The 26,528-nt window shown below is 36.1% G+C and overlaps 1 protein-coding gene across 6 annotated transcripts in view; it reads left to right on the top strand.

The window, feature by feature from the left end:
- Positions 1-25,459, top strand: part of LOC124159168 (CCR4-NOT transcription complex subunit 1) — a 60,229-nt gene extending 34,770 nt beyond the window's left edge. Inside the window, exons 20-42 of one of the 6 annotated variants that reach the window (XM_046534789.1) lie at positions 18-245; positions 418-552; positions 632-767; positions 3,038-3,243; positions 3,353-3,493; positions 3,588-3,743; positions 6,822-6,962; positions 7,442-7,663; positions 7,745-7,792; positions 7,881-8,078; positions 8,658-8,806; positions 12,188-12,463; positions 15,985-16,099; positions 16,181-16,312; positions 17,684-17,923; positions 19,613-19,759; positions 20,655-20,789; positions 21,127-21,330; positions 22,505-22,660; positions 23,194-23,443; positions 24,158-24,290; positions 24,377-24,511; positions 24,717-25,459. In XM_046534789.1, coding sequence (XP_046390745.1) covers positions 18-245; positions 418-552; positions 632-767; positions 3,038-3,243; positions 3,353-3,493; positions 3,588-3,743; positions 6,822-6,962; positions 7,442-7,663; positions 7,745-7,792; positions 7,881-8,078; positions 8,658-8,806; positions 12,188-12,463; positions 15,985-16,099; positions 16,181-16,312; positions 17,684-17,923; positions 19,613-19,759; positions 20,655-20,789; positions 21,127-21,330; positions 22,505-22,660; positions 23,194-23,443; positions 24,158-24,290; positions 24,377-24,511; positions 24,717-24,798 — 3,765 coding nt within the window. In that variant the 3' untranslated portion in view covers positions 24,799-25,459. Of the gene's footprint in view, positions 1-17; positions 246-417; positions 553-631; positions 768-3,034; positions 3,244-3,352; positions 3,494-3,587; positions 3,744-6,821; positions 6,963-7,441; positions 7,664-7,744; positions 7,793-7,880; positions 8,079-8,657; positions 8,807-12,187; positions 12,464-15,984; positions 16,100-16,180; positions 16,313-17,683; positions 17,924-19,612; positions 19,760-20,654; positions 20,790-21,126; positions 21,343-22,504; positions 22,661-23,193; positions 23,444-24,157; positions 24,291-24,376; positions 24,512-24,637 lie in introns of all 6 variants that reach the window. The other 5 variants (XM_046534788.1, XM_046534787.1, XM_046534785.1 and 2 more) reach the window with 5 other exon arrangements.
- Positions 25,460-26,528: the final 1,069 nt, after the last annotated feature.

The following is a 26,528-nucleotide window of genomic DNA, read 5'->3' as shown; positions in this document are numbered from 1 at the left end:
TTATATGTAATTTTCAGGTTCTTTTGCGGAGTGATAAAGGAATTGCCAACTTCTCGGATCGATCGCTGCTAAAAAATTTAGGCCACTGGCTTGGTATGTTGACTTTGGGAAGAAATTTGCCCATTCTCCAAATGGACATTGACTTGAAATCATTGTTAGTGGAAGCCTATCACAAAGGTCAACAGGAGTTGTTGTACGTAGTACCATTTGTTGCGAAAGTCTTGGAGTCATGTGCTAAAAGCAAGGTGAGAAAATCTCTCAAAATGATGTATATTGGGCATGTTTTGTTTATTTTGGTGTTAGCTTTGTTCTTCTGAGGTAAAAAAATTATCTAAATGGCATGCAATTTTGATGTGTATTTAAAATTAAAATTATTCATTGGACTAGACATTTATGTTGGTTTTTTCGTTGCTCCAGGTCTTTAAGCCTCCAAATCCTTGGACCATGGCCATCATGAATGTTCTTGGGGAATTGCATCAAGAACCTGACCTTAAATTAACTTTGAAATTTGAAATTGAGGTCCTTTGTAAAAATCTCAGCATTGATGTTACCGTAAGTATTTTTGATTGAGAAGCCTATTTTTCACTGCAATACTGCATTTTTACTAATTGAATGCTGCTTTTTTTCTCAGGATTTGAAACCTGTGGTGTACTTGAAAGACCAAGAGAAGATAAGGAACATTGAATACCAGCTCTCACATCCTAATAATAATGTAGAGCAGATCACCCAACCTGCCATCACTCAGGCTCCCAGTCAACCTCAACAAGGTATACACTTTTTTACTTTTTTCGGTAGCAACTTCTATCATAGACTCAGCATGGCTGATAATGATTTCTTCCACTTCCACCTCAGCAGTGGAGGTTTAGCCTCATCTGATAGCATCCCCTAATTTTTAATCATATTGTTGGATTATCATATTTTAGTCTGTTAGTTAAAAAATGTTTGGGATTGTTGTGCACCTGAGGGCTTAGGCCTTAGGTCACCGTAAGTCATCTAAATTAATACCACATAATGAATAATGGCTTGCCAATGGAACTGTTATCTTGGATATTTGAACATCCATAGATCCTGGTTCCAATCTTAGTAAAGACATGATATTCTGTAGCAAATATCTTCCTTTGTTTTTTTTTAATTGTCTGTTATTCATGAGAGCCAAATTAGGGTTTATTCCTTAGGATAGAGGATAATTTAGCACAAATGCATTTCTAATGTTACAATTCGGAGTGGTGACACTGCTTCAACAGCACAGAATAGTTTTTTCAGCCATACCCCTGAAATTTCCTTCGGAAATGATGGTTCATTTTATTAATGGTAGCATAATTCATATATTAATGGTGTATCTGACCAAAAATTGTTTGATGTGTATCTGACCAAAAATTGTTTGATGTGTATCTGACCAAAAATTATTTGATCTCGGTTGGAATCATAATGCAATCAGATGATTAATTCCTGTTTATTTTGTCTTTTGGCATATATACAGGCGGTCCCCGACTTTCGCACACTATACGTTCCTGAAAACTTGTACGAAAGTCGAATGTACGAAAGTTGAACCATTGACTTCCATACTAATTAGGGGTTACGTTCCAAAAGAGTGGAATATACGTAGTAAAACCTTTTTTTCACAGATTTTATTTTAATTCATTAAATTTTAGTAATATGTTAAAAAATTCCTCGAATCATCTAATTTCTTTCGAAAATACGCAGAAAATGTAAATAAAAGTTAAAAAAACAAGAACTCTGTTGGCTATCGAGTGAAACTTCCTCTTGGCGTTTAAGTTGACATTCCACTTATTACTTCCACTATAAATAAAAAGACATATCAAGAAGCATAGCAAAATGTAATTGTTGAACCAGCACTCTGGATACCTTTTAATTTTCACACCAAAATTTGGCATTAGGCTGGTGACATTCGTCACCGCGTATATTTCGCATGTTATTAAAAAAAGACAAGAGACAAACAGAATTTGGGTGATATTTCGTGCAATATTGTTGCCAAAGGTGTACATGAATTAAACAGCACTCAAACGAAAAAACACAATCAGAAAGGAGATCTTACTAGTTTTATTGAAAGCTATTTGATGATGTCTAGTCAAATTTTTTGAAAAATCTCTCAAATGAAGGCTTTCTTCTTCTCTTGATGAAGGAGCCTATAGCGGGCAGTTTCTCTCCCAAATAAATCACCCAGATTAGAGTCAACTACCAACAATTCCCTTCATTGTATACGTTCGTATTGTTCACATATACTGCCATTTGAAACAATTGAATGTTGGGATGCGCAGTAAACATCGCGGGAATTTAAAAAAACTACTGACATACGTCCGAAAGTCCGAATTTAGCGTATGGAAGTCAAGTAAAAGGTGTCAATTTTGAGCGTACAAAAGTGCGAATTGTACGAAAGTCGAGTGTACGAAAGTCGAGGACTGCCTGTATCTTTGTACTGTATATATCACATATGGACTGTGTATGAGGTTACTTTTTTGTGCATTCTATTATTGTATTTTTACTGAAGGAATGCATGGTAGCATATTGTAAGAACATGGCCACTCCACAATTTGGACTTAAATCAACTCTATCATCGGCAAGTAAACTTTGAGGAAGTCAATCCAGTGTAGAATAAGATTCAAACTTGTATGTCTTCAAATAGTAATTGATTGAAAGAGGGCCTTTAGAGAATGGCAAGAATTATTACGTCAAACCAGTTAAGGTTAATTACAGGAAAAACATTACAGGGTTTAATGTCTCCATGTTACAGTATTACTGCCTGTAGAAATTTGTATTTTGCTACACACCTGTGTGGCAGTAGATGTGATTTCTTGACAAAATTGCTAGATTTGATAGCCTTGTTAATTTTTTTTAAACATTTTAAGTACCAATTTTTTTAGAATCCCCTTCTATTTGACAGTTGACTTTAAATTCTCATCCTAATGAAAGTCTTACTATAAGTATATCTATAAAATAGTATTTTATTATGGGTAAATTTTGTATGAAATTCTAACCTAATCTAATGATCAGTTAATTTTTATTTTTTTTTCAGTAGCTCCCAGTTTACCATCAGAAGAAATGAACCAAATTGCAATAACTTCACCTTCAACACCAACTACTTCTGTTACTCATACAAATACAACACCAACCACAAACATGCCTAATGGACCACCTGAGCCGAGATTACCTAGGTTTAGTTACATGGATATAAATGTTTCCAGTATTGCAGGGCTTGCTCCTCACATAACTGTAAATAACCAGGTAGGTCACAAGGAATATGTTATAAGGAAAACGTATTTTTTTAAATATTACAGCTATGTTTTACTTATAATTTATTTCCTAAATCTTTTCTAATTTTTTCCTGGATTAGCTTGCCTTGTTTCAAGCACATCCCCAGCTGAAGCAGTTTGTACGTCCTGCGGTAGAAAGGGCTGTACAGGAATGGATCCATCCAGTTGTTGATCGGGCAATTAAAATTGCATTAACAACATGTGAACAAATTGTGAAGAAGGTAAGAGTTATATTTGATATATTCTCTAGGTAGCTATGTTATAATAAAATCAATCGAGTGTTAAAGTAATATTGAAATATATTTTTGCCTATAGGATTTTGCCTTGGACCCTGAGGAATCTAGAATGAGAGCAGCAGCCCACCATATGGTCAGAAATTTGACTGCTGGCATGGCCATGATCACTTGTCGAGATCAGTTACTTGTCTCTATTGGTACAAATTTAAAGACAGCCTTTGTCACTGCCTTAATGGTGAGTTGATTACTATTTTTGTACATCTAAGTGCCATATCATTGATATATATGATGATCTATGACTAAATGGTAATTTAATTATTTTTGTACTTTTAACTCATTACCTGCCAAACATGTCTATCGATGTAATCTCCAACTTCTACAAACATCTGATAACCTCAATAAATATGCTCAGTGGTTTGAAGCCAGTGTAAAGTATGTTGTAAGCCATGAAATTGGTTGAAAATTTAAGCTATTCTCCACATTTTTTTTTTTTAATCAATTGAGTAAAAAATAAATGTGTCCTTTGAAGGTTTTTAACCTTGAAGAATTCCACAGTCAAGTGCTTTTTTAACCTTGAAGAATTCCACAGTCAAGTGCTGGAATATATTTACCAATTAACATATGTCTTGCACTTAATTATTTTCCGCTGCATGTGGGGAAAACCTCTTTGAAAAACCTGAGTAACTCCTTGTACGTATGTTGTGTTAGAAGTTTATTTTTATGACTATTTATACATAATTATTTTGGAATGCTATTCTTTTCTCAACACGTTGTGTACAGATGGCGAGAATTCTCGTCATTTTTTCCCAAATGTTCCGGACGGATCGCAAGCGATTACGAATTGTACGCTTTAAAATTGTTTAGGTTGACGTGCCTAAATGACGAGAATCGTCGTCATCCGTCCGGAATGTTCGGGAAAAAAATGACGAGAATTCTCGCCATCCGTACGCAACGTGTTAAAACCATTGTTCATTTAAAAATCATCTTTTCATCAATGAAATGGCAATAAAATGGAAAATTTTAGACATTTCAGAGTGATATCCATCAGACAATTTATCTCAAATTCATAATTTAAAAAAAAAGCAATGAATTTCATCACCTCATTTGCTTTGCCTGCCAGTAATTTGCATTTCGAATGGAAAACATTTTCGATGATTCAATTTTGGGAAGAATTTTGGGTGGGAGCTGATTAGTCCACTATTAGATCACATTTCAATGGAATGCTGACCTACCAAAGATATTGGCATATTTGGTGCACATATTTAAAAAAATTAAAAATATAAAAGCTTAAATATGCACTTAAAAAATATAGTGGTAAGTATACGAGTTAGTATGGAGCAGAGGAGTAACTTTTACCCATCTTAAATACGTAGTAGAAGATTGATAACCCGTAATGGTTTGCACCAGACGTATTCCGGATTGTCGATATTTCCTATGCATAGATCAGTTACCTGGATGTAGGCAACACACTGCAATATACAAGAATTGCCATGAGAAAAAATTCCCCTGGACCGGGAATCGAACCACGGACCTTTGGCTTACCGCCGTTCACGCGGCAGGGTTTGAAATATTACACATACCGCTTTGCGCGGCTTTAGCGCAGGTTTGGGGCTCTCAACCGGTTGTGGCTTCTTAGAAGTCCTTTCTCCCTCGCGTTGCCATCCTTGATGGACCGCGAGGGCCTAACACCTAGTACCAAGAGCCTCGGTATAATTGCCATGAGAATTAAAGAACCTGGATAGCGTAGTGGTCTGCGCAGTGGCCCGGAAAACCAAAGGTCTGTGGTTCGATTCCCGGTCCAGGGGAATTTTTTCTCATGGCAATTCTTGTATATTTCACCGCCGTTCACGCGGCAGGGTTTGAAATATTAAACACACTGCAACACAGGATATTTTCTTCGGGACATGCATTGGCATCAGCAGAAATTAAGCATTGTCGAGTTACGGGTCAAGTATTGAGAAAACACCCTATCAAATGTTACATTTATAAAATTTATGATTAGAGATGTGATTTTAAAAGATTCAAAATATTTGAAAAAGTTCATCGTCCGTAAAGGCTAACGTAGATGTTTTGAAAGTAAACTTGATGAGACCACTGGTAAATGGAAGGAAAATGGCATAATATTTTTACAATCAGACTAGAATATTTTGCCACTATATTTTTTAACGTCCACCTGTCGCAAATTCCATGTCATTTTTACGTCTATCAACATAACCTTATTGGTAATTAACAAATCCTCTGATCGGAGGTAATCCCACTTCGAATATATTACCATAAATGATAACCGATTTTGAATTTTAACCAATAAATTTAATAGAAGTAGTCGTAACTTGTAAGCCTGGGGAGTTAAGTATTTTGGAAAAACTACTTGGTATTAACTTCATGAACAATCTTCAATTAGTGTGTATGACACTTACTAATAGGGGCCCTTCAGGCTGCGGGCTTTGCAGCAGGGGTCGCCTACCTAAGGACAAACTGCTGGTTAGCCTTTCATTTCTCTCCTACTTATCTCAGCCCAAGTTTTGTAACATGGGCCATTAAGAAGGGTTGAAAATGTTTTGAAAATGCCTACTTGTGAGAAGGGATTGACACATCCGATATAAAAACTACTGTAAGGCTCCTGGGCTTGAAGCAACTGGCTGTTACACTTGAAGGTTAAAAAAAAAACTTCTGTTCTTAAAAAGTGCTTTCACCTGGGAAATCAAAATCTGAAGAAATGTGTTTTCAGCAAAATGTTGAATCTCCCTGCTGCAAAATGAGTGCATTTATGTAGAATTTGTCTTCATGATGGTTGGCGGAATTCGGCGATTGAAAAAGTAGAAAATCGTATTTCTAGGTGGAAAGTAAACGATTATCATTCATTTGTCTCTCATCTTTAATGCAACAGCAGATTCCTCAGACAGATTTAAAGTAATTTTTGGCGTACAATGCACTCATTTTTCAAAACTTCTTACTACTTCCTTTCTTCTCTAGTAAAGTCTGGAAAGTTTGAGGAATAAACATGGTACATTGATGCCATGAATTCTGTTGCTCGAAATTACTACATCTAGGAATCCTAAGTAATGCAATGAAATTTTTTGCAGAAGAAAATGGCATATTAATTGACTTGTGGATTTGGCGTGAAGAGAGCCAGGCTCTGAGACAGCATTAAACCACTTCGTTTGCGGAATTTTCAGCGATATAATTTAAACAAATAGATATTTTGAAAAACTCAGGAAAAATATCAGTTGTTTACATCATTCTGTCTTTTAGATTTCCTGATTACTGATCTTGTAATGTAGTGATTCTTATCTTGTAAATGTCCTGTTTACAGGGTGCGTCTTCTCAGCACAAGGATTTTGCTGATCAGGCTGCCAATGTTGCTGCCCAAGAAAATATGGAATTGGCTTGTGCCTTCATTCAAAAGACAGCTATTGAAAAGGCTATTCCTGAAATTGACAAAAGATTAGTTAACGTAAGTGACTTTTTATGTGATTATGATTTTCTTTCAGATATATTGGCTCCTCGCACATAATATGTGGGGTATTCATGATTCCCTTTACTGGCTGTTGGTGTTTTAGAATTAACCAGAATTGTAAGTGAAATGGTTCAAATAGATTCCTTAGTTCAAAAAATTTTACTGACATTTTGCAATTTAAAAAAATAGTTTATTTCACTAACTTTTTAATGTGACAACCAGTTTTTCATTTTCTAGTCTGAAATTCGTAAAAAGTTTCCTCACCGATTATTGAGTTTTATATTAGTCCTTTAAAATTTTCTTAATTCAACTAGATGTATCTTTTAGTCCTTGATTTTGAAAGTTAATTCAGAGTGATGTTCTATTTTTGCATGTTTCATTGCAATTAATGAAATGATATGGCAGATCTTATGTATATATTGACATATCCTCTGGATCAGTCGGGCAATTAAAATATTGATGATTTTTTTCTTAAGGAATTTGAATTAAGGAAGCAGGCTCGAAATGAGGGGAGAAGGTACTGTGAAACATCTGTGCTCACATATCAAGCTGAAAGGATGCCTGAACAGATCAGATTGAAGGTTGGAGGTGTGACACCTCAGCAAATGGCTGTTTATGAAGAATTCGCACGACACATTCCTGGTTTCTTACCTCTAACAGAGAGAGATACTGCAATGTTCATGCCCAAGCCAGTTACTGTGAGTGATGAGACATTTGATTGCTTTTAAGATTGTTAAGAGTTGAAAGAATTTTATAAATATTTGTATCTTTTACTTCAGGAAACTGTAACACCTGCAACATTTCAAGCTACAGCTCCACCTCAAATGGTGAGCTAAGGAAATTTGAGCTAATTTAATTGTTTTTATATAATTTTTTGCCTCCTCATTTAATGCTTATTCTTTCCATTTGAAACAGTCCTATGCTACAGATGATATTGGAAACATCTACGATAAGCTTGTGACTGAATTGGAACATTGTCTTCAACCTATTATTGCTTCACAAGGAGTACATCCATCTAACTGTCTAGTAGTCGCCATGAATGGGCTGTTGGAGACGTTATTAATGGCCAGAAGAAATCGAGATCCAGTGTCTGCCATAACATTGATTCAGAAGGTAACTTATATTATTCATCCACTCTTTGTAAGTGCATTTGATAATTAGTTGGTACTAAGAAATTTTGACCTAAAACTTTTTCTGAAGTACAATAGAGCACCTTATCTCTATGAAATCTGGTGTTTTGGGATCCGAATAATGTCAGATTAACAATATTGCTGGATTGTGGGTGATGCTTGTGATAGTAGGTCCCTTTTATATCCTGGGGTTTTTATTTAGGTTATAGAATCAAATAATAAACTGGTCATGCATATAAATGAGCAGGAATATTTATTATAACTAATGCTAATATTGACTAGTACACAATGTCAAGCATTTTTTTTTTGTAAATAATGTGGAAACTTTTGGAGGACGAGTTTGGCCGCTGATCTCATAAAAGTTTGTTTAATGTTTTTTGTCTATTTGGTGACTATGATATTCTATTGCTTGCAAAGCTTTCCTTGATGAAGAAGAAATTTTTTTTAAGAAAGTTTTATTTCAAAATGATGGCTCTGATGCTAATGACTTGGTCTATTGCAATTACTTACCAAGATGGGTATGAAAATGTTTTTTTCACCAAATGTATTTCTTTCCTTTTAGGCTGTAGAAGGTATTTTAGGTGTGTTAACGCAGGTCCCTAATGACCCAGAAACGAAGTTAAGGTTCAGGAATTTCCTTTTATTAGTCTTGAAAGAGATGCAAGACCCTCGAGCATATGGCATGCAGTGGACAAATAAACAAATTACTCGGTGAGTATTTTGTTGCAAAATACGTACATTTTTTGAGGCTACTTTTTGGTGTCGAATGACCTTTTCAAACGTTAAAAGTAATGGCTAATGTCATTAATAGTTTCTTGTATATTTTGGTCTGGTATTTGCATTGCATTTTCCTAATTGGTTTTTAATTTATTGGAAGAGTTCATTCATAATAGTGAGTATGAATTCGATAAATTCAATCTATTTTTTGGCCATTGAGTTAGAATGGATAATCTCCAGTTCTCTCAGATCTGAAGTGACAAGATGTCGGCCAGTTGGGGGTGAGTAGCCAAACAATGGTGTATGAAAATTAAGGTTACCTTATATCGCTCCTTGTGTGCAATTATGACCTAAAGTAAAGGTTCTTTGGGTTTGAGTGTACAAAACTTCAATCGTTCGTTTTGTGTCGGAGGCAATGGGAAGCCACCTGCTGTTCATGCCTCTCATGGAACTTGAGGAGAGGTGGTCCCAGTAATGTATCACTTCTAATGCTCTGTGATTATAAAATCTATTGTGTTAGTGAAGTTTACTTTAAGATTTTCCATGTCGTTAAACCCTGATTCAACCACAGCAATGCAAGCATAAGTAAAAAGTCACTATTAGTGATGCTGTCATGGAGTTCCATTTGGTGTAACTGTAAACTATTTAATGTTTGTATAAGGCCTTATTGTGAAATAAGTGATCCTCCTTTTTGTTGTTGCTTGACTTTTTTCAGATGGTTTTGCATTCTGTTGGTTCTTTAGGACCAAACCATTCAAAAGATTCAGGTTTGTAAATTAGTTTCTGTGAATGCATTATGGTAAAATACCTATATTTCAAGTAATTTATTTTCTGGTATAATCTTGTCCTCTAACATTCTAATGCTAGAAATTGGGGATTCGCGAATTTAATTTTTATTTTACTAAAATATTTTTGTGTGGTAAAACCATGAAAGTTGAGATTCATATAAAAACTGATCCATTAAAATGATCGCTACTGTAAATTATACTGAAGGATATTTACTTGCTTCTATTTACTATCAGAAGAGAATGAAGTTTTCACTTCAAAATTAATCTCCAGAAGAAATTCTATCATTCACAATGGATAAAACTTCACTGGTGATGGTCAATAGTATAAGTTTGTCTTCTCAAGAAAAAATAGAAGAGCATAGTGATATTATATGTAAATCTGCAAAAATGCCTTGATACCTACTGCACATGGACCAAGTTTTTCTTTACTCCTGCTCTGTTGAGGATAGAAGTGTTTCTCTTTGTTGATTTTCACCGATGGTTATACACCCATGCCTCGCGTAACGCAATTTCAATATAGTGCAAATTCGTTTTATGGAGAAACATCGCAACGCAGTGCAGGCTAATCAAAAAACTTAAACACTCTCATGATAAAACGTGAACTTGTGCTAAGTACACACAAAATTGCTATCATTTTAAACATATTAATTGTATTGCTTGCCTCAAATCTTCTTTTTTGTTCATATATTAATCGAAATCCATTTCCGTGTATTGGCCAAAAGTATTACTCATCATGCAGTCGAGATCAGCCGGCCTACCGGAAGTAATTTATCTGTATGACAATAGTTACTTAGATCATTAATTAAGCATGGAGCTGTGGAATTTTTTTTTTTTTTTTTTTTTTTTTTTTTTTTTTTTAGCAATACGGTTTTAGATGTAATTTTTGCCGTCATAGGTTATCGGGTGATTGACTTCCAGGCAAAGGGTCTACGCTAAAGCCTTCATCGGTATTCACAGGGGAGAAATGGAGCGGTGGCCGAGTTGCGTATGAATAGCATCTACACATTAAAGAGTCCGCTACAGAGTCTCAAACATAATGGCTTCATTCCTTCCCAGCAGTAGGCCCTCTGCATCTCAGGAATACAGTGCAGTAGTAGAAGGTGATTTCAATAGAGCCGCACAGAGTAAAAACCAAAAGAACAATGGCAAAAAATAGGAATTCGGGTAGAAAAATCAAGAAGTTATCAAGAAAAACCATAAACCTAGAAGAGAAATTGAAAGAGGTCAATTGTTTTTTAAATGGAGAGCGCCAAAGCAATATTGCGTGGAAGTTTAAACTCACCATTCCTTATTTTGAAGAAAGACGAAGTTAAAACATCATTGACCTCAGCCGCACCAACTTCAACCAAGCGGTCAACACATATGGAAAATTCATTGTGAATCTGTACAAAAAAACGAGGGTGGTAATCGCTCTGAGACATTTAGTGAAAGCTCGGGTTATTTCCAGACAGAACAGCAAGCAGGTATTTTCAGTGCAGCGGTATTAGGTGAATCTGCGAGCATTGATAGTGCAGTCACCGCGGCATTTTCTGATGAACTCCAAGCTGTGATTGAAAGTGGCTCCTTCCCCCTCAACTAGTTTTTAGTGTTGACGAGATGATATTGTTTTGGAAAAGAATGAAATTTCGTTCATTCATTTTCAGGGAAGGGAAACCTGGGTCAGGTTTCAAGGCATTTAAAGACTGTTTCACGTAGCTGCTAATGCCTCAGATGACTTCAAATTAAAATGATTTATCATTCATAAACTCCGCTAGCTATGAAATGGCATTCAAAGTAGCATTTGCCTATCATTTCGATGAGCGACAAAAGGGCCTGTGTGACACAATAATTGTTTTTAGACTGGTTTGAAAAATAGTCAACTGCTGGCAATGCATTACTAACCCCTGAGATAGCAGATGTTAGTCTACCCGCATGAAAGGAGGGAATTTCAAAAGCACGTATGAATTTTTTTAACGTGAATAAAAGTCTTTGAATGCGTGCGTACTATCTTAAAAGATATTTTAATGAATTATTTTAAACAAGGTTTTCTAAGGATATTTATGGGAATATATATGGTTTAGAAGAAATTAGATACCAAACACCTATGCTAACAGGAACGCATCCATATCTTCCCAATGTTAAAACGCTCTCATATAACGCAAATTCGTGTAGCGCAAAGACCCCAAGGAACCAAGGGACCCAAAGACCCCTTGCGCTGTACAAAGCATAGGTGTAAAGGTTTTACCCTTGTTTAATATAAACCTAGTTCTCTTAATAGACAATGCTAGCCAATTTTTATTGGCACACTGTATAATTAATGTATGTTTCCCCCACCTTTCATTTGTCCCATGGGGAGGTGGCATCAGCAGAGGAGCTAGTGGTGGATTAAGATGGGGGCTGGAGGGAGGGTGGCCTCCCTGTAACTTTCAGATAAAGAAAAAAGATCTTTAAGTTGGTTCTTCATTTCAAGTTTTTATTTCTCCAGCTTATTGAACAAAGTTTAAAAATTATTGCTGAATACCTAAAAATCACTTGTGTACACATACCAGACCTCGGACATATTTTTTTGTGAAAAATGTGTGTGCTAATTTATATTTTATCTTCACAGGTCACTTATTGAGTCAAGAGAGGAATACAAATTCAATGTGGAAGCTGTGGACCTCCTTATTCGTGCCCATATGATAAATCTTCCGCAATTAGATGTACATATTGCACAAAGTATGGAGAATGGCCTTAATTTCCTTGCGGTAATGTTTGCAATGAAATTGGTTCAGCTGTACTTGATAGATGAAAGGCACAATAACCTCTTGACGGAAACTGATTTGTGCAACACTATTGAAATGCTGGCTAGGATATCAGTTCATGCACGTCAACCTCCAGAAGGGTGAGAAATTTTCTGCTATGTCCCTAATTATATTGAGTTGTATTTCATTCCTTTTTAAGATTAGCATACCATAGTTCCTTTAACAGTGAAGTGTTGATGTTGTGCAGTGTTTTTACTAGAAATAGCACATTCCTGGTTACTATCTTCCCCCATTCTTTGTGGTAGTGATATTATTGTTAGTAGTGTTGTCCCCTCTTAAAATATGGAAAAAAGGTCTTTTTCCTATGCTGTAATTTTTCTGTTTCATTTTCTTTTTCTGTTTGTTAATAAACGTGTTCTTGTGCTCATGTTATTAGTTATATAGTATTGAAAAGACTTCAACGTGCTGTCCCTTTCCCCTCTGTCATGCGTTGCCATTTAAGTTAATTTATTTGAATTTGGACAATTAATTTAGCAGTTGACATGTGTATATTAAATATATGTTATAATTTTTTAAAGTAAACTTCTCATGATTTATTATAATTATTCAAATTTAACACTTTTAGATGGGAAGCGACTGAGTACGTGTAATTGAGTTCAAGAATACTTTTTTGATATTTTTTCTTTCAATCGTGGCGTTTTTAATAATGGAACTATTATTTTAACCACTCATTGTTTTCTCTGTATTTATTACTACCTTAACACATCTTTTAAATGTGAACTTTATACTGTAGAGGGTAAACTCCTTTGCTTTTTGAAGTTAATGATTCCAATACTAATAGGAATGTTCTACGAATGTTGAAGCTGCCAGTATTTTTGTAAAAGGCCTGTCAATATTTTTTAACACCAAATTCATTGTGCTTAAGTAGTAACTTGATGGAAATACATCATTCCATCAATGCTTAGTTTTAATTTCTCTAACTTTAGCCAAAAATTACATGGTAAGTTGTTGTTATTTGATTGTAACTGTAACAAGGGACTTCATGAGTATTTAAATGTGTGCTGGAAATACCATATAAGCACGTATAAGAGACGCACCACTATTTTGAGCATCGAAGCTGAAGAAAAAAAATTTTGTGGCATATTTTTTTATTCTATCGCACGGTACCGTGCTGCACACATATGCCTGGACTTTTGACTGTTATCAAAATTTCCTCTTTCAATGCTAAAATTTTACGCAGAATTTTTTCAGTTAAATTTACACGATATGTATGGTGCTTGGAGATATGTAGGTATTCACTTGTCTTAACCTTATGATGCTTACTAGGGATGGTCGGATCGGATACCTCGGATACAAATATCCACGGATTATGCCCTTCACCATATATTCTGGATCCAAATTCGTCGAAGAAATTAAATCTGAATCCGAAATTTTAAATCAATGCTTTCGTGAATGTAACGTCCCATAATAGGGAGTAGAAAGAGTTCCGATCCTCTCTTTGATGCTTGTCCTACTCACAAACAATTTTGTTTAAAAGCTCTTGTAGGAGTATAGCAATAGAATTGCAGCCGTGGAAAATTTTAAGGCAAAATATGACAGGCACATAGCATGAACCTTCCCAAGAGATTGAACTACAATCGGGGGAATCTCAGCATCGTAGGATAATAACCACGTGGTAGAATTCACAGTACCACATTCAGCCCTCCATCACCCAATGCCTCTGCCTTTTTTTTCCTTTCCGAGACACCCCAGACCATAAATCACTTGCCTCTTAGGAAAATATTAAGTTACAAGGGAGCAATAGAAATGTTTCATCCCTACCCCATCTCACCAACTGTCCTTTCTTGGTCTACAAGGTTCAATTCTCCCAGTTTCTGGAGGCAAAAGGTGAGTCACGCACTGAGCTCGAAGATATCTCGATAGCTTTAAGCAATTGCATGATTGTATGACACTCATGAGGGTCAAAAAAGAATGAGACATAACGCGACACATATCTGACAGTGTTCAAGTTTTTTATGCCCTAATTTATTGACCCAAAGATTTATCACATAGAAAATCACAACAAGGCTACTACTATTCAGCGAAGTCCAAACAGAACCATTTCGGAAGAAACAAGCATAGCATGAGGGCATTCAAACAAGATGAGACGGACTGGAAACTACAGGCAATGCAAACTGCATATATCACATTGCTGCGTCTTCATCCCTTTGCTTTGAAGGCAACAACGTCACATGCAAGATCGGACGAGTTCTTCCCTTGCTCCTTCGCTCATAGCCTCGTTGTTTGATATACGGAGGGGAGGGAGCACGCTCCTTCCCCTCGACCTCTCCTTCAGCGCTCTTCACTTATAAGCATTTCCGATTTCTTCTCGCCACCATTTAGTCCAACAATGTACACACTCATTCAAATTTTTTAAACAGCAGGTTTTGACACCAATATAATTTTTAGTTGCAATAATCCTCATAATAGCGTGTGAAGATGATTTTTGAAAAATCAGGTTGTTCGCATATTGGAAATTACTCGGCAAGACAGATGATGACTGTTATCCAGGTGTCCTTCAAAACCAAGCATTTGTCTATGCTTGATATGGGATTACTGTTTGCAGTATGAATGCAGCGGGATGCCCATGTGTCAGTAAATTTAATGCACCCTCCGGAGCGAAAAATCCCTTGCGATCTTTTCCGTATTCACCTCTGAAGTACGGACGTGACGGCGCGATGCTTACAAGTAAGAAAAGCAAACAGGAGCTTTTTAAAAATACATCACTAAGGGAAAAACTCCCCTGCCTGCCGCTTGTTTTTGACCGACTCATGCTGAAAACCAAGGCCACTCATTTCCCCTTGGACTTGCGACTGGTGAAGGGTAGGGGGGAAGATAAGAAGTTTGGGTAAGAGACGCACCCCCATTTTCAGCTGCAATTTCTGAGAAAAAAGGTGTGCCTCTTACACGCGCTTATAAGGTATTAATTGTTACAAGGGGTGGTTGCTGGATTGGAGTTGTCTTTTAGAGAGGTTTCACATTATTTGCTACATGATGGCTCTTCAATGTGAGTTGGAAGTGATTCCCTTAATTTAATCCCCGTATTTTGGAATTGCCTTTCTAGTTAGTTTTACCAACTTAAAAAGAGATTTGGGTTTCGAAACCCCTCTCTCTCTTATTTTTACTTAGTCTGTCTTTAGCGAAATACTCCCGAGATGTGGGTAAGTGAGAACAGAAAAGAACATAGGACTTTAACATGATTGTTTATCTTCGTAGAAGAGAATTGGTAGCCACCAAGAGATGTTTTCTACTTAAGTACTTGATTCTGGTTACAACCAGATGATGGGACTTACACAGTCAGTGGCAAACATGAATTGGCTTTGAAGTCCCAAAACCATTAGAATCAACTCAATTAGAATATGTATTACTAATGTTTCACAGTTGGCGATAAGATTTGTGAGGTTAAAAGTTCAGATCTTAAGGTGATAGAAAGTAACACTGCATTCCTTTGACTCGAGGATTTGTGAATAAGGTTGTGTGTGGGATGAGCTCTTTGGTTTTCAAAGTAGATTTTAGTACTTACACCCAGTTACCCTTATTTGTGGAAAATGCTTAATTAACTATATTCTCTCTTTGAGTTATTGTTAATGTCGTTTGTTTTCTTGTGTTTGCTTATTTTTAGCCTCCCATCACTGATAGAAATGCTGCGTGCTACCCATGACCCAGGTTCTCTTGTTGATCGTGCACCAGGTGGTCCTACAGCTCACATCCATTCAGGAATCTTACAAGTGAGTCGTGTGAGTGTTCGTCTTAAGTATTGTTCCTCCTACAAGAAATAATCATCCTATGTTGTTATTTGTTTTGACTTTTTATTTCAGGCAAGAGAATTTGATGATCCTCCTGGGTTACTGGAAAAAACTGAATACCTTCTGCGGGAATGGGTGGAAATATATCATGCTCCCTCCACTAGCCGAGATCCTGGCAAAGCTTTCAGTATGTTTGTGCATCAGGTAATTAGTCATTCTCTTAATCATTTTCTTAATTAAGCATCTGATATTTTTTATAATTTCTTGCCTGTCTGAAACATAAAGTCCTAATCATAGATAAATTTTCCATATCCATGGTCTTGATGCACAATGTGTAACAGGTTGACAGATTTAAGTTCAGTGATATATTTTAGGCCTGTATTAATGGTTCCATGTTAGTGCTGACTAGCTTTAGTCGCGGAGGCTTTAGTGGGGTTAAAGTAAAACCTCTTGCTATAAGGTTTAAGGCGAAAGGTGATTGCCCCATTAAACAATTTTTCTAATTGGAGTGATGATTACGATACTATTGACGTGAAACCTTCACTAATATATAACCATCACTGCATTTTTTCTGTTTAGCTTATCTAAATCGAGATAAATTGGAAATTGTAAGTTTTACGTGTTGTAATTAATTGCAAAACTGGGGGTTGAGCTTCTACAGCCTCGAAACTGTAAAAAGGAAAATAACTTGTCTCTGTGTTGGTGTGCGGGAAGGGGGAGAAATTCACCGCAGGGACCAAACACCAGCCTCTCAACCGGGAAGCTCAAATCACACACAAATTCACTCACAACAAGCATACAAAACAAGATCCTTTGTGGGGGCTCTAGGGACCTCCACTAAGGATTCTTGCTCCACAAAAAACTGGGAATCTTCACAGGATAGGCCTGCTAGGGATAACCAGTGATTTGCGGAAACACACGCACTCAATAAGCAGTCACACACACACACATTCACTCACCCACAGATGGCTTCAATCTTCCGGGAGAAAAAATAGCTCCAATGAGAGCGTGGTCGAGGATCGGCAAGGGGACGAAACTGGGAGCCTGGTTCTTCTTCTAAATAAAATATCAAATTACTGGGAGTAACTTGATATTTTATTTCGAAGGGTTTATGGTCTTTGTAACATGAAATCTGAGGGAGCAATGATCTGGGGTGCCAGAGGCTTGTTGGGGCGCCACGGAGGGGAGGGTAACGTTAGGTTAGAGGAGTGGACTGAGGACTGATAGGTGGGGAATAATGGATTTTGGGAAATGTGGGACGTAGTTACTGCTATGCGGCGCTGAGGTTCTCCCGATGTTAGTTCCATCTCATGGCGAAGATTCACACTATGTGCCTGTCATGTTTAGCCTTCATATTAAGGTCAAGCTACTTTCCCAATGTCTTCTAATACAATCGCATCAATTTGTAATGAATAATTTCTCTTGAAACAGCTCTGTTCATGACATTCTGTGATAAAAATGCAACTTTTTATCATACGGTATTAATTGAAATTTGTGTTGTTTGGAATCTTATATTGTGCATACCCTTGTTGAAATAAATGAACTTTTCATCTTATCAGTACTTGATTATTTCAGATGAATTGCCATGGGATACTGAAAACTGATGATCTCATCACCCGCTTCTTCCGATTAAGTACTCAGTTGTGTGTGGATCTGTGTTATCGTGCTCTTGCCGATCAAAGTACTGCTGCCACCACCATGGTTCGAGCGAAATGCTTTCATACCCTGGATGCATTTGTACGGCTTATTGCATTGCTTGTTAAGCATTCTGGTGACTCAAACAACTCAGCAACTAAGATTAATCTTTTAAATAAGGTAAGCTGTAATGTAGGTTTGGTCACATGAAATGTTTTTAACATTAATACTTCTGTGAAACAATCTCAAATTTAGCCTACTAATGATCTTTGATATAGCTATTCCTTTCAAGTGCTCCGTGCTTATGCTAGTGTTGAGGACCACCTACGTATGGATTTCTTAAAACATACTTAGGTCGAACATTTGAACTACAGCAGACTCCCAGTTATCCGGCTGGGGTTTATCCGTGTTGTGGATTATCCGTGCATGAGTTCACACTACATCGATGTATTCTGCGATCTTTATAAAAAATTAATATTGGACTCAAAATCACCAGGATATTTGCATTTTAATGCAAGGCTACAATGGATTTATTTTATGTACTTGCTGACAAGTTATGTTTCACGTTTAATTGGACATCTACTCTAGCATTGCAGACGATGATCAGTGATGGGAAAAAACTCTTGATTAATTTTAGAGGATTGTTCAATATTTAACCGATCTTATTGTCCTGGCATCGCATGTGGTTGCAAACAGCCCAAGGGAACTGGAGATTTTGTTGCACGCAGGCATATTCACGCTGTGGCTAGTTAAGGCAAACTGGAGATGAAGGGAATTGTAGAAGTGAAGGCAGCAGGGAAGTGGAAGTAGAGGTGGCATGAGTCATAGCCAGGTGCTGGCCTGTGTAGACAATTTGGCGTTTCCTATAATCACTGCTGTGTGATGGCGTGATCACGTGCCCGTTGCATTCATTTCTTGCTTTTCATCCCCTCCATGACAGCACTTCACTTTGGTTAATGGAATACCTATTCCTGAATATTCAGCTTAACTTTGATTACTGTTCTACTGCGGCAAAATATTCCCTCATTCATTGGGTTTAATATTTGACAACTTTTGTGCTTTTCTAATTAGGCTATGGAACCGAAGCTTGTTTTTGCTGGACATGTAATTTTTACTCTCTTCACTCATTTTATCAGATGAAATCGTGAAAGTTAGCAATTTTCAACTTGATTCAAGTAAAAACACTAAGAAAGGTGTTCATATTTACATGTATTGTCAAGCAAACATATGATGAGGCTCTATGAAGCAGTTAAATGCTGAAGATCACTAATTAGGGAAATTAAAAAATATTTATTATTTGCCTTTGAGTGCACAAAAGTCAAATTGTACGTAATTGATAGAAAAGACAAGTCAAGTATCCTAAGTAGCCATATGACAATGTGTAGATGATGCGAGACTACATTATTTTGTTAGGATCTCTCCCATGGTGACAATTCTCAAATTCTTACTTTTATTTAAACCTGGAAAGCTGTAGAAATTTAATTGTTCAAGAAATCTCGGAGAATTTTTGGGCGCCCTGGAAAAATCAGCTTTTAATGCATTCAGAGTCCGGTGAAAACTTGCCCAGTGCTTTAAATTCTTGTCACACACTTGAAGTGAAGCTAATATTAAAATAATTCTTATTTATAAGAGTTTTGTTCTAATTTTTCCAAAAATCCTAATCCCTATAATGCATGTTCCTCTTTCATTAAAGCCTGCTCATTACTTCTGTTGTCTTCAAAAACGTGCTGATTTGAGTATACTAAAGTTGTGCATTTGATATATTTTCAATATACATTCCATTTTAAATAAGTATGGGTAAAATCATTTTATAATCAAATGTCATTGTCTTCTCTCGCTTACTTGATTTTTGTCTGTTTATAATTCTAGGTCCTTGGTATTGTTGCTGGAGTTTTACTGCAAGATCATGAAGTACACATAGCTGACTTCCAGCAGTTGCCTTATCATAGAATTTTTATTATGCTTTTCTTGGAACTCAATGCCCCTGAGCCCATTTTGGAAGCAATAAACTTCCAGGTAATATGCGATTTCAGTTGATGTGTGTCTAAAATTTTAATGATTTACTTTTTTTATAATCAAACATTGATGAGGTCATTAAAAGGAAACCAAAAATGACAGTTAGTTGTGGTCCACTGAATATTTAAGGTGCGAGTTGAAATTTTTTCTCTTCTATGAAGAGATTTCTCATCCTAAAGCCAGTATTTGGCAGTTATTTTATGTTTTCTAATTGTCCACGTGTTTTGTAGGATCCATGAAATAAATGTTTAGTTTCTTCTTGAATTTTTATATGCAGATGTAATCAAATTATTATGTGTGTAGTAAGTATCTGAAAGAGTGAGATCGAACTTGATTATGTTGTATGGAGTTAATTGGTGGGAGCATAGGCGGATCCAGGGGGGGGGCACGGGGGCACGTGCCCCCCCAGACCCTTAAAAATATGCTAGATTTTTAATACGGTCCCATTATCATTTCGTTCGTTTTGTATGACGAAGTATCCTTGTGCCCCCCCCCCGCCGAACAAAATCCTGGATACGGCCTTGCTTGTGCCCCTCCCAGAAAGAAATCCTGGATCCGCCCCTGGGTGGGAGAATGGGTGGAGAAATGTTATTGTTTATTATTATGAATAAAAACTCCTTTGGATCCCTATGTAGTTAAATAACTAAAAGTGCCTGTAGTATCCAATGTTTGTTACTCTTTTACTCAGAATAAAGTTGCCTTTGTGCATTAATCGCTAAATTGAAAGAAGCGTGGGAGTGCACTAGCCAAGTAATTTTATGCTATTAATTGATTATATCTTTCACGTGCGAAGTGGGTACTATTTTTAATTAGTGAAAATATTTTATTAACTGTTATTTATTTAGGAAAAGAATTTTTTCCTGGTTTTAATATGCTTATTTATTTTTTTTTTCAGGTGTTGACAGCATTTTGTCATACCTTAAGTATTCTTCGTCCTTCAAAAGCTCCAGGCTTTGCATATGCATGGCTGGAACTTGTGTCCCATCGTGTGTATATTGGAAGAATGTTAGCAATCACTCCACAACAGAAGGTAAAATTTTAAAAAATGTTCGTTTGTTCCCTCATTCCCAATTAACTTAAAATAAGGTTTAGATATTTTACTGTCGGTGATAAGCAGATTTTCATTGGGTTTTGAGGAAAAGCCCATGTATTTTTTTTTAATAAAATACAAACCTTTAACCAAACCTTTTTGAGTTATGTATTTTATCTCTCTGTCCGAAATTTAATTGAAAATAGTATAAAAATTGCTTTGATGGTAAATGAATTCATTTCTTTTAAGATTTAATCTTTTAATGTTCAGGAATTAGGTCTCATATTTTAAAGTGCAATTTATACTGTCCTAATTTTTGATGTTTTTTTCCTATTAGGGTTGGGGCATGTACGCACAGCTCTTAATTGATCTCTTCAAGTTTCTTGCTCCATTTCTACGCAATGCTGAACTGGCAAAGCCTGTCACGCTGCTGTACAAAGGCACCCTTCGGGTTCTTCTGGTGCTCTTACATGACTTTCCTGAGTTCCTGTGCGACTATCACTATGGCTTCTGTGATGTCATCCCCCCTAATTGTATCCAGGTAAGTACAAAGGTAATCTCTGAGTGAATTTTGGTTTTAATGAGACTACGCAGTAGTAATTAGTCATAATTTTGCATTGGTGGATGTGGATAATTCCTTTCTATCTTTAAAATATGCCTTTTACTATGTTGAAATTTTAGAATGCTTTCAACAGTGTGTTACTTAGATGGGGCACTGGGTATTTGCTTCAATGGTATTGTCTTTACCTGGTAGTACCTAATAGCATAGTTTGAAATGCCAAATGTGGCATTCATACCTCCCATTAGGGATTTATCCTGCCCATACACACTCCTGAGGGAAATAAATTGTATTCAGTGAAAAAATTGATTAAATCTTAAGCCACTGGATGTTATGTCCCTGTGGTTGCCCTTCACTGCTGGATTTAATTCTAATTTGTCCTTTCATGCCCTTTAAATTAGTTTTCATACAAGCACAATATGTTTTCGAAGGTTAAAGCAATCAGAGGGGCACACTGTAAATTCAAAAGTATAATATCAGAGTTCGTGATGAGGAGGCTCATAATCTATAGGCCAAAAACATGTTACTTAACTCAGGTATGCCAGGAGAAAACATCAGCATAATGTTAATATCAGTGATAAATCTGTGTGTGAAATAAAATTAATTCTGATTCAACCAAAACGTCAATCAAAAACCAGAAGGCCTCAACGTGGGATCTCCCTTCTCCCCGCTTGTAGGGGAAATCTTTGTTGACAACCTCAAAAACAGAATATTCAATAAAATGGGAAAATGTCTGCCACATCATTACTGGTTCCACTATGTTGATTATAATAGCTTTAGATGGAAGGGTACAGACCTATAATTGAAATCCTTCACATTTTTCTTCATGTTCCTTAATGTTGTGCTCCATTGATGAATTTTTTAACAATGTGTCTTTTAGTCTATATATTTAGTTCCTATAACCGGACATGTCTTATATCAGTGTAACCATTGTAATTACTTGATCACTGGATATTATAATTATTGTCATTAATCCTTTGCCTTTCTTTAGACAATACAAAATGTCAGTATGTTTATCCACAATTTTGTACATAATATAAAAATTGCATGAAAGCTAATTCTTGCAGGGTATTTCATGATTTCTTCCATTGATTAGACATTCACTATTATTTAAATTTGAAATATTTGTTGCTAAGCCTTTCCTAATTTTTTTCAGATGAGGAATCTAATACTCTCAGCATTTCCAAGAAATATGAGACTTCCTGATCCCTTCACCCCCAATTTGAAAGTAGATATGCTTCCAGAAATCACTCATGCACCTCGTGTAGTGACCAATTATATGTCAATGATCCAGCCTGTTATTTTTAAGAAGGTAAGTGTTTGTGTATTTTCTCGATTTTAAAATACTGGTGGATTCATGTGAATTATCATCAGATACGAATAAGTGATTTGTGAGGATAGTTAATGGGTGAATTATTATTACTCCACAAGAGAAAATTATCACCGATGGTTAAACAGTAATTAGAAGTGAGCTGTAAAAATTTGATGCCTTTTCAGTGAAGACAGTTAGATCCAGTTTACTGACGGATTCTCTGTACGCTTTGCATGGTATAAATTCTGCTGATATTTTGCACTCATTATTAGTTATTTCAGATTCATAGCATACATTCAAAGGCTAATGTGCTCATTAATGATAATTTTTATTTACTTTCTCACTAGCGAGTTTCTCACTGTTAAAGTTGCTTGCTTTATTGAGGCAAAGGCTGTGATAATTAGTGCTTTCACAATTTAACTCAAATTATTTAAGGAAATTTTCCATATTTAATCTTGCTAGCATTCATGATAATGAAGGCTTCCAGGCTGCTGTGTGATAACTTTCCTATGTAATCTTTTTCATTCCATCAGGAGCTAGACTCGTACCTGAAAGCAAGAGCACCAGTAACTTTCCTGTCCGAGCTGCGGAGTAATTTACAAGTCTCCAATGATGCTGGAATGAGGTATAACATTCAGCTAATGAATGCGTTAGTTCTTTATGTGGGCACCCAAGCCATCACGTACATTCGCAGCAAAGGACTGGTGCCAAACATGTCAACAATTGCGCATTCCTCTCACATGGACATTTTTCAAAATTTGGCAGTCGACCTAGACACAGAGGGTAGGTCTTAATCTTGTTTCTAATTGAAATTATAACTTTAATGTTTTCAGTTTGGAAATTAATGCTATTCGTTAAGTGTTTTCTTTTATTTTATAATTTTCCAAAAAATTATTTCTGCATAAAATATGTTGGTAACTTAATTAAATTATTATTACTACCAAGAAAAAGAATTTGTATTGGAACTGGCTGGAAAAGTTTTTAACTGTTATAATTCTGCATAAAATGGTAATGGAGCCAGTTATTTTGAAAATTTCATGAGATTTTACTTGAAATGAATCTTGTTCCATGTGGTGCACTGCTTAGATCCCCCATTAAACTCCCTAACTTAGTTTGCAGTGTTTTTCAACCAAAAATTCTATGTCATTTCTAAAGAGACAGTGTTGGAATCATGATTTAATTTTCAAGAAACTTAATAGTTTTAAGGCATTCTCACGTCTTAAGCTTCCACTATTGTGATCAATTTCAATAGCTGTGTGAGTTAAAGAATGTCTGGAATCAATTCGACAGGAATATTTTTCTTCACATGGATTAAATTATGTAAATTTAAAGTCTAATATTCTAATGGTTCAGTAAGTTTTTTAAATTTTTTTTATAGTTAAGATTCGGAATTGTTTCTAGATTACTATGCTTTGTTCTCTTCACAATGTTATTAAAGGTGGAATATTTTGTTATTGAATCATGGATGAATTATTTTGATGTGACTTTTTCTTCCAGGGAGGTATCTGTTTTTGAATGCAATTGCTAACCAGCTGAGGTATCCCAATAGCCATACGCATTATTTCAGTTGCTCCCTCCTTTATCTTTTTGCCGAAGCAAATACTGAAGCAATACAAGAACAAATTACAAGGTATTTACTTGAAATAGATCTAATGAAGTATTAATGTTAGTATTTGTGTATATGTTGATATTATGTAATGAATTTTTTTGTTTCAGGGTGCTACTCGAAAGATTGATTGTGAACAGACCACACCCATGGGGCCTTTTAATTACTTTTATTGAGCTTATAAAGAATCCTACGTACAAATTCTGGACCCATGAATTCGTTCACTGTGCCCCTGAAATTGAAAAGTGAGTACAATTTTGTTCTGTCTCTTTAACTTGGGAGGAAAAAATTAACGTATTTGGAAACTTTAGCTATCATTTTCATCATTGACTCATGAAGTAGCACCAACAAAGTTTCATTTTGCTTTCCAGGTTGGAAAAAGGCATCCTATGCATTCGAATAACTTAGTCATCAGCAACTTTTTAGTATCAGTTACTATTTCAATTGCAGGTTATTTGAGTCGGTGGCACGTTCCTGTATGGTGCAAAAGCAAGTTCAGCCGGTGCAGGAGAGTGACCTGCTCCCCGAGTGATGACAAGCCAGTGTAGTCAGTGCAGCAACGTCATGAACAAAGCAGCTGTCCATCAAACCACACCACCTGTGAATAATAATCATAATATAGTGGGTGCGAAGATAAGGGAAATCTGCAATTGTACATAGTGAAAAGTATGTCTAGTCCAGAAAGTTACTGGAGGTCTTTGTTTTCTGCATTTGTAAAACGTAATTTTATATTGTTAAACACTTACTTAAAATGATATGTGAATAAGGGATCTGGTTTTGGAAACCAAAATAATTTCATTCTGATATGTTTAAGGAGGATGGAATACTGAGGATATTTAGTGAAATGATTTCATTATAGTGTGAAATGTTAATATGATGCAGTGGAATTGTTTATGCAGGACGGTCAGAGTGCTTTGTAAAGTTGTAAACTAGGTGTAAAAGATGCAAATTAAACTTTGTGTACAAATGAGATTTTTCATCTGAAGAAACAAGTGCTTTCAGTTTATAAACCAAATGTGATCAAGACAAATATTTGTCTCAAGAGGGACTACCTATTTTTTGAAGTATCTCTTGTGATGTTGGAATTATTCATGTAATATAACTTGAGAGTGTATGGAATTCATGCAGTCATTCTCTTATTTTATTTGTTTGTAGAAGGCTTGTTTGTCCTTAGTAAAACTTCCCAGCAATTATAATATGTTTCATTTAGTGAGTATAACAGTGCCCTCTTCCCGTTGGTGGTCTATGTATTTATTTTTGCATTACCTTGAGGTGAGACGTAAATTTTATAAGAGAAGTTGATGTATCTGACGATGTGGAATAAAATGGCAGCGGCATGGTCAGTGAATGCATAATCATGGTATTGGTGTAATGGTGTGGAATTGTCCCAATTGAATGAGTGGTTGCCTTTTACCCCTTCCTCCTAGGATTTTCTGCTGCACCCACTTGCACAAATTTGGGGACAGTGGTTGCATATTGGGTCAAGTGCTCGGCTGCTGACCAAATGGTCCTAAATTTAAATCCTAGGTGAAACATACCGAAAAAATTCTCCAAAATGCATGATATTCTTATATCTGTAGCTCACTCTGAGGTGAGCTCTACCCTCACCTAAGCATTTTTCCCCTTTATTTCAATCAAGGACTTAGGGCTAAGAAGGTTATAAGTAATGCAAAAGGTCATAGGCAGCATGTCAAACCTTCCTGAAATATTTGATAGATGGTAGACATTATTTGTGGCAACAGCCTTGCTATTGCCAATTTAAGTGATAGAACATATAGTGTGAATTGTGGAGATCTGGTTCAAGTCTCTGTCAAGGCAAATGATTTCCGCTCTGTGGAATTTTTACGCTGTATATGAACTTGCGGGTGACTCCAGAAGTATTCCATTTGCTAGTCCAAGGTTAATTCCTTGAATTGTGGTGAATCTTTTGAGGTCTATTTGCCAAACTATTATATCAACAACACCATTTACTGCCTCGCCTCATATCTCATAAAAGGCTGTCACCTCTGAAGAGCTGAGATGCTGATCATTGGACAATATTTCAACCCAAAAGTTATCATCTACAAACACTACCTGTTGAAGGTTCGATTATTGCCCCTACAACTATTGGATCAGAGGCTATACTGTAATAAGTGAGGTGGATTAAGGGTTTCTAAGCTCCCTGAAATGTTTGGGAGAGATATGTTGAATGTTAAATATCCCATCCTAATTAACTCCCAAACATTAATTTCTGGCAGCTGCCTACGTCAGAAGAGGCACAAT

The sequence above is a fragment of the Ischnura elegans genome, chromosome 5 (assembly GCF_921293095.1).
Source record: "Ischnura elegans chromosome 5, ioIscEleg1.1, whole genome shotgun sequence".
NCBI lineage: Eukaryota > Metazoa > Arthropoda > Insecta > Odonata > Coenagrionidae > Ischnura > Ischnura elegans.
This window is presented reverse-complemented; position numbering and strand designations above follow the sequence as displayed.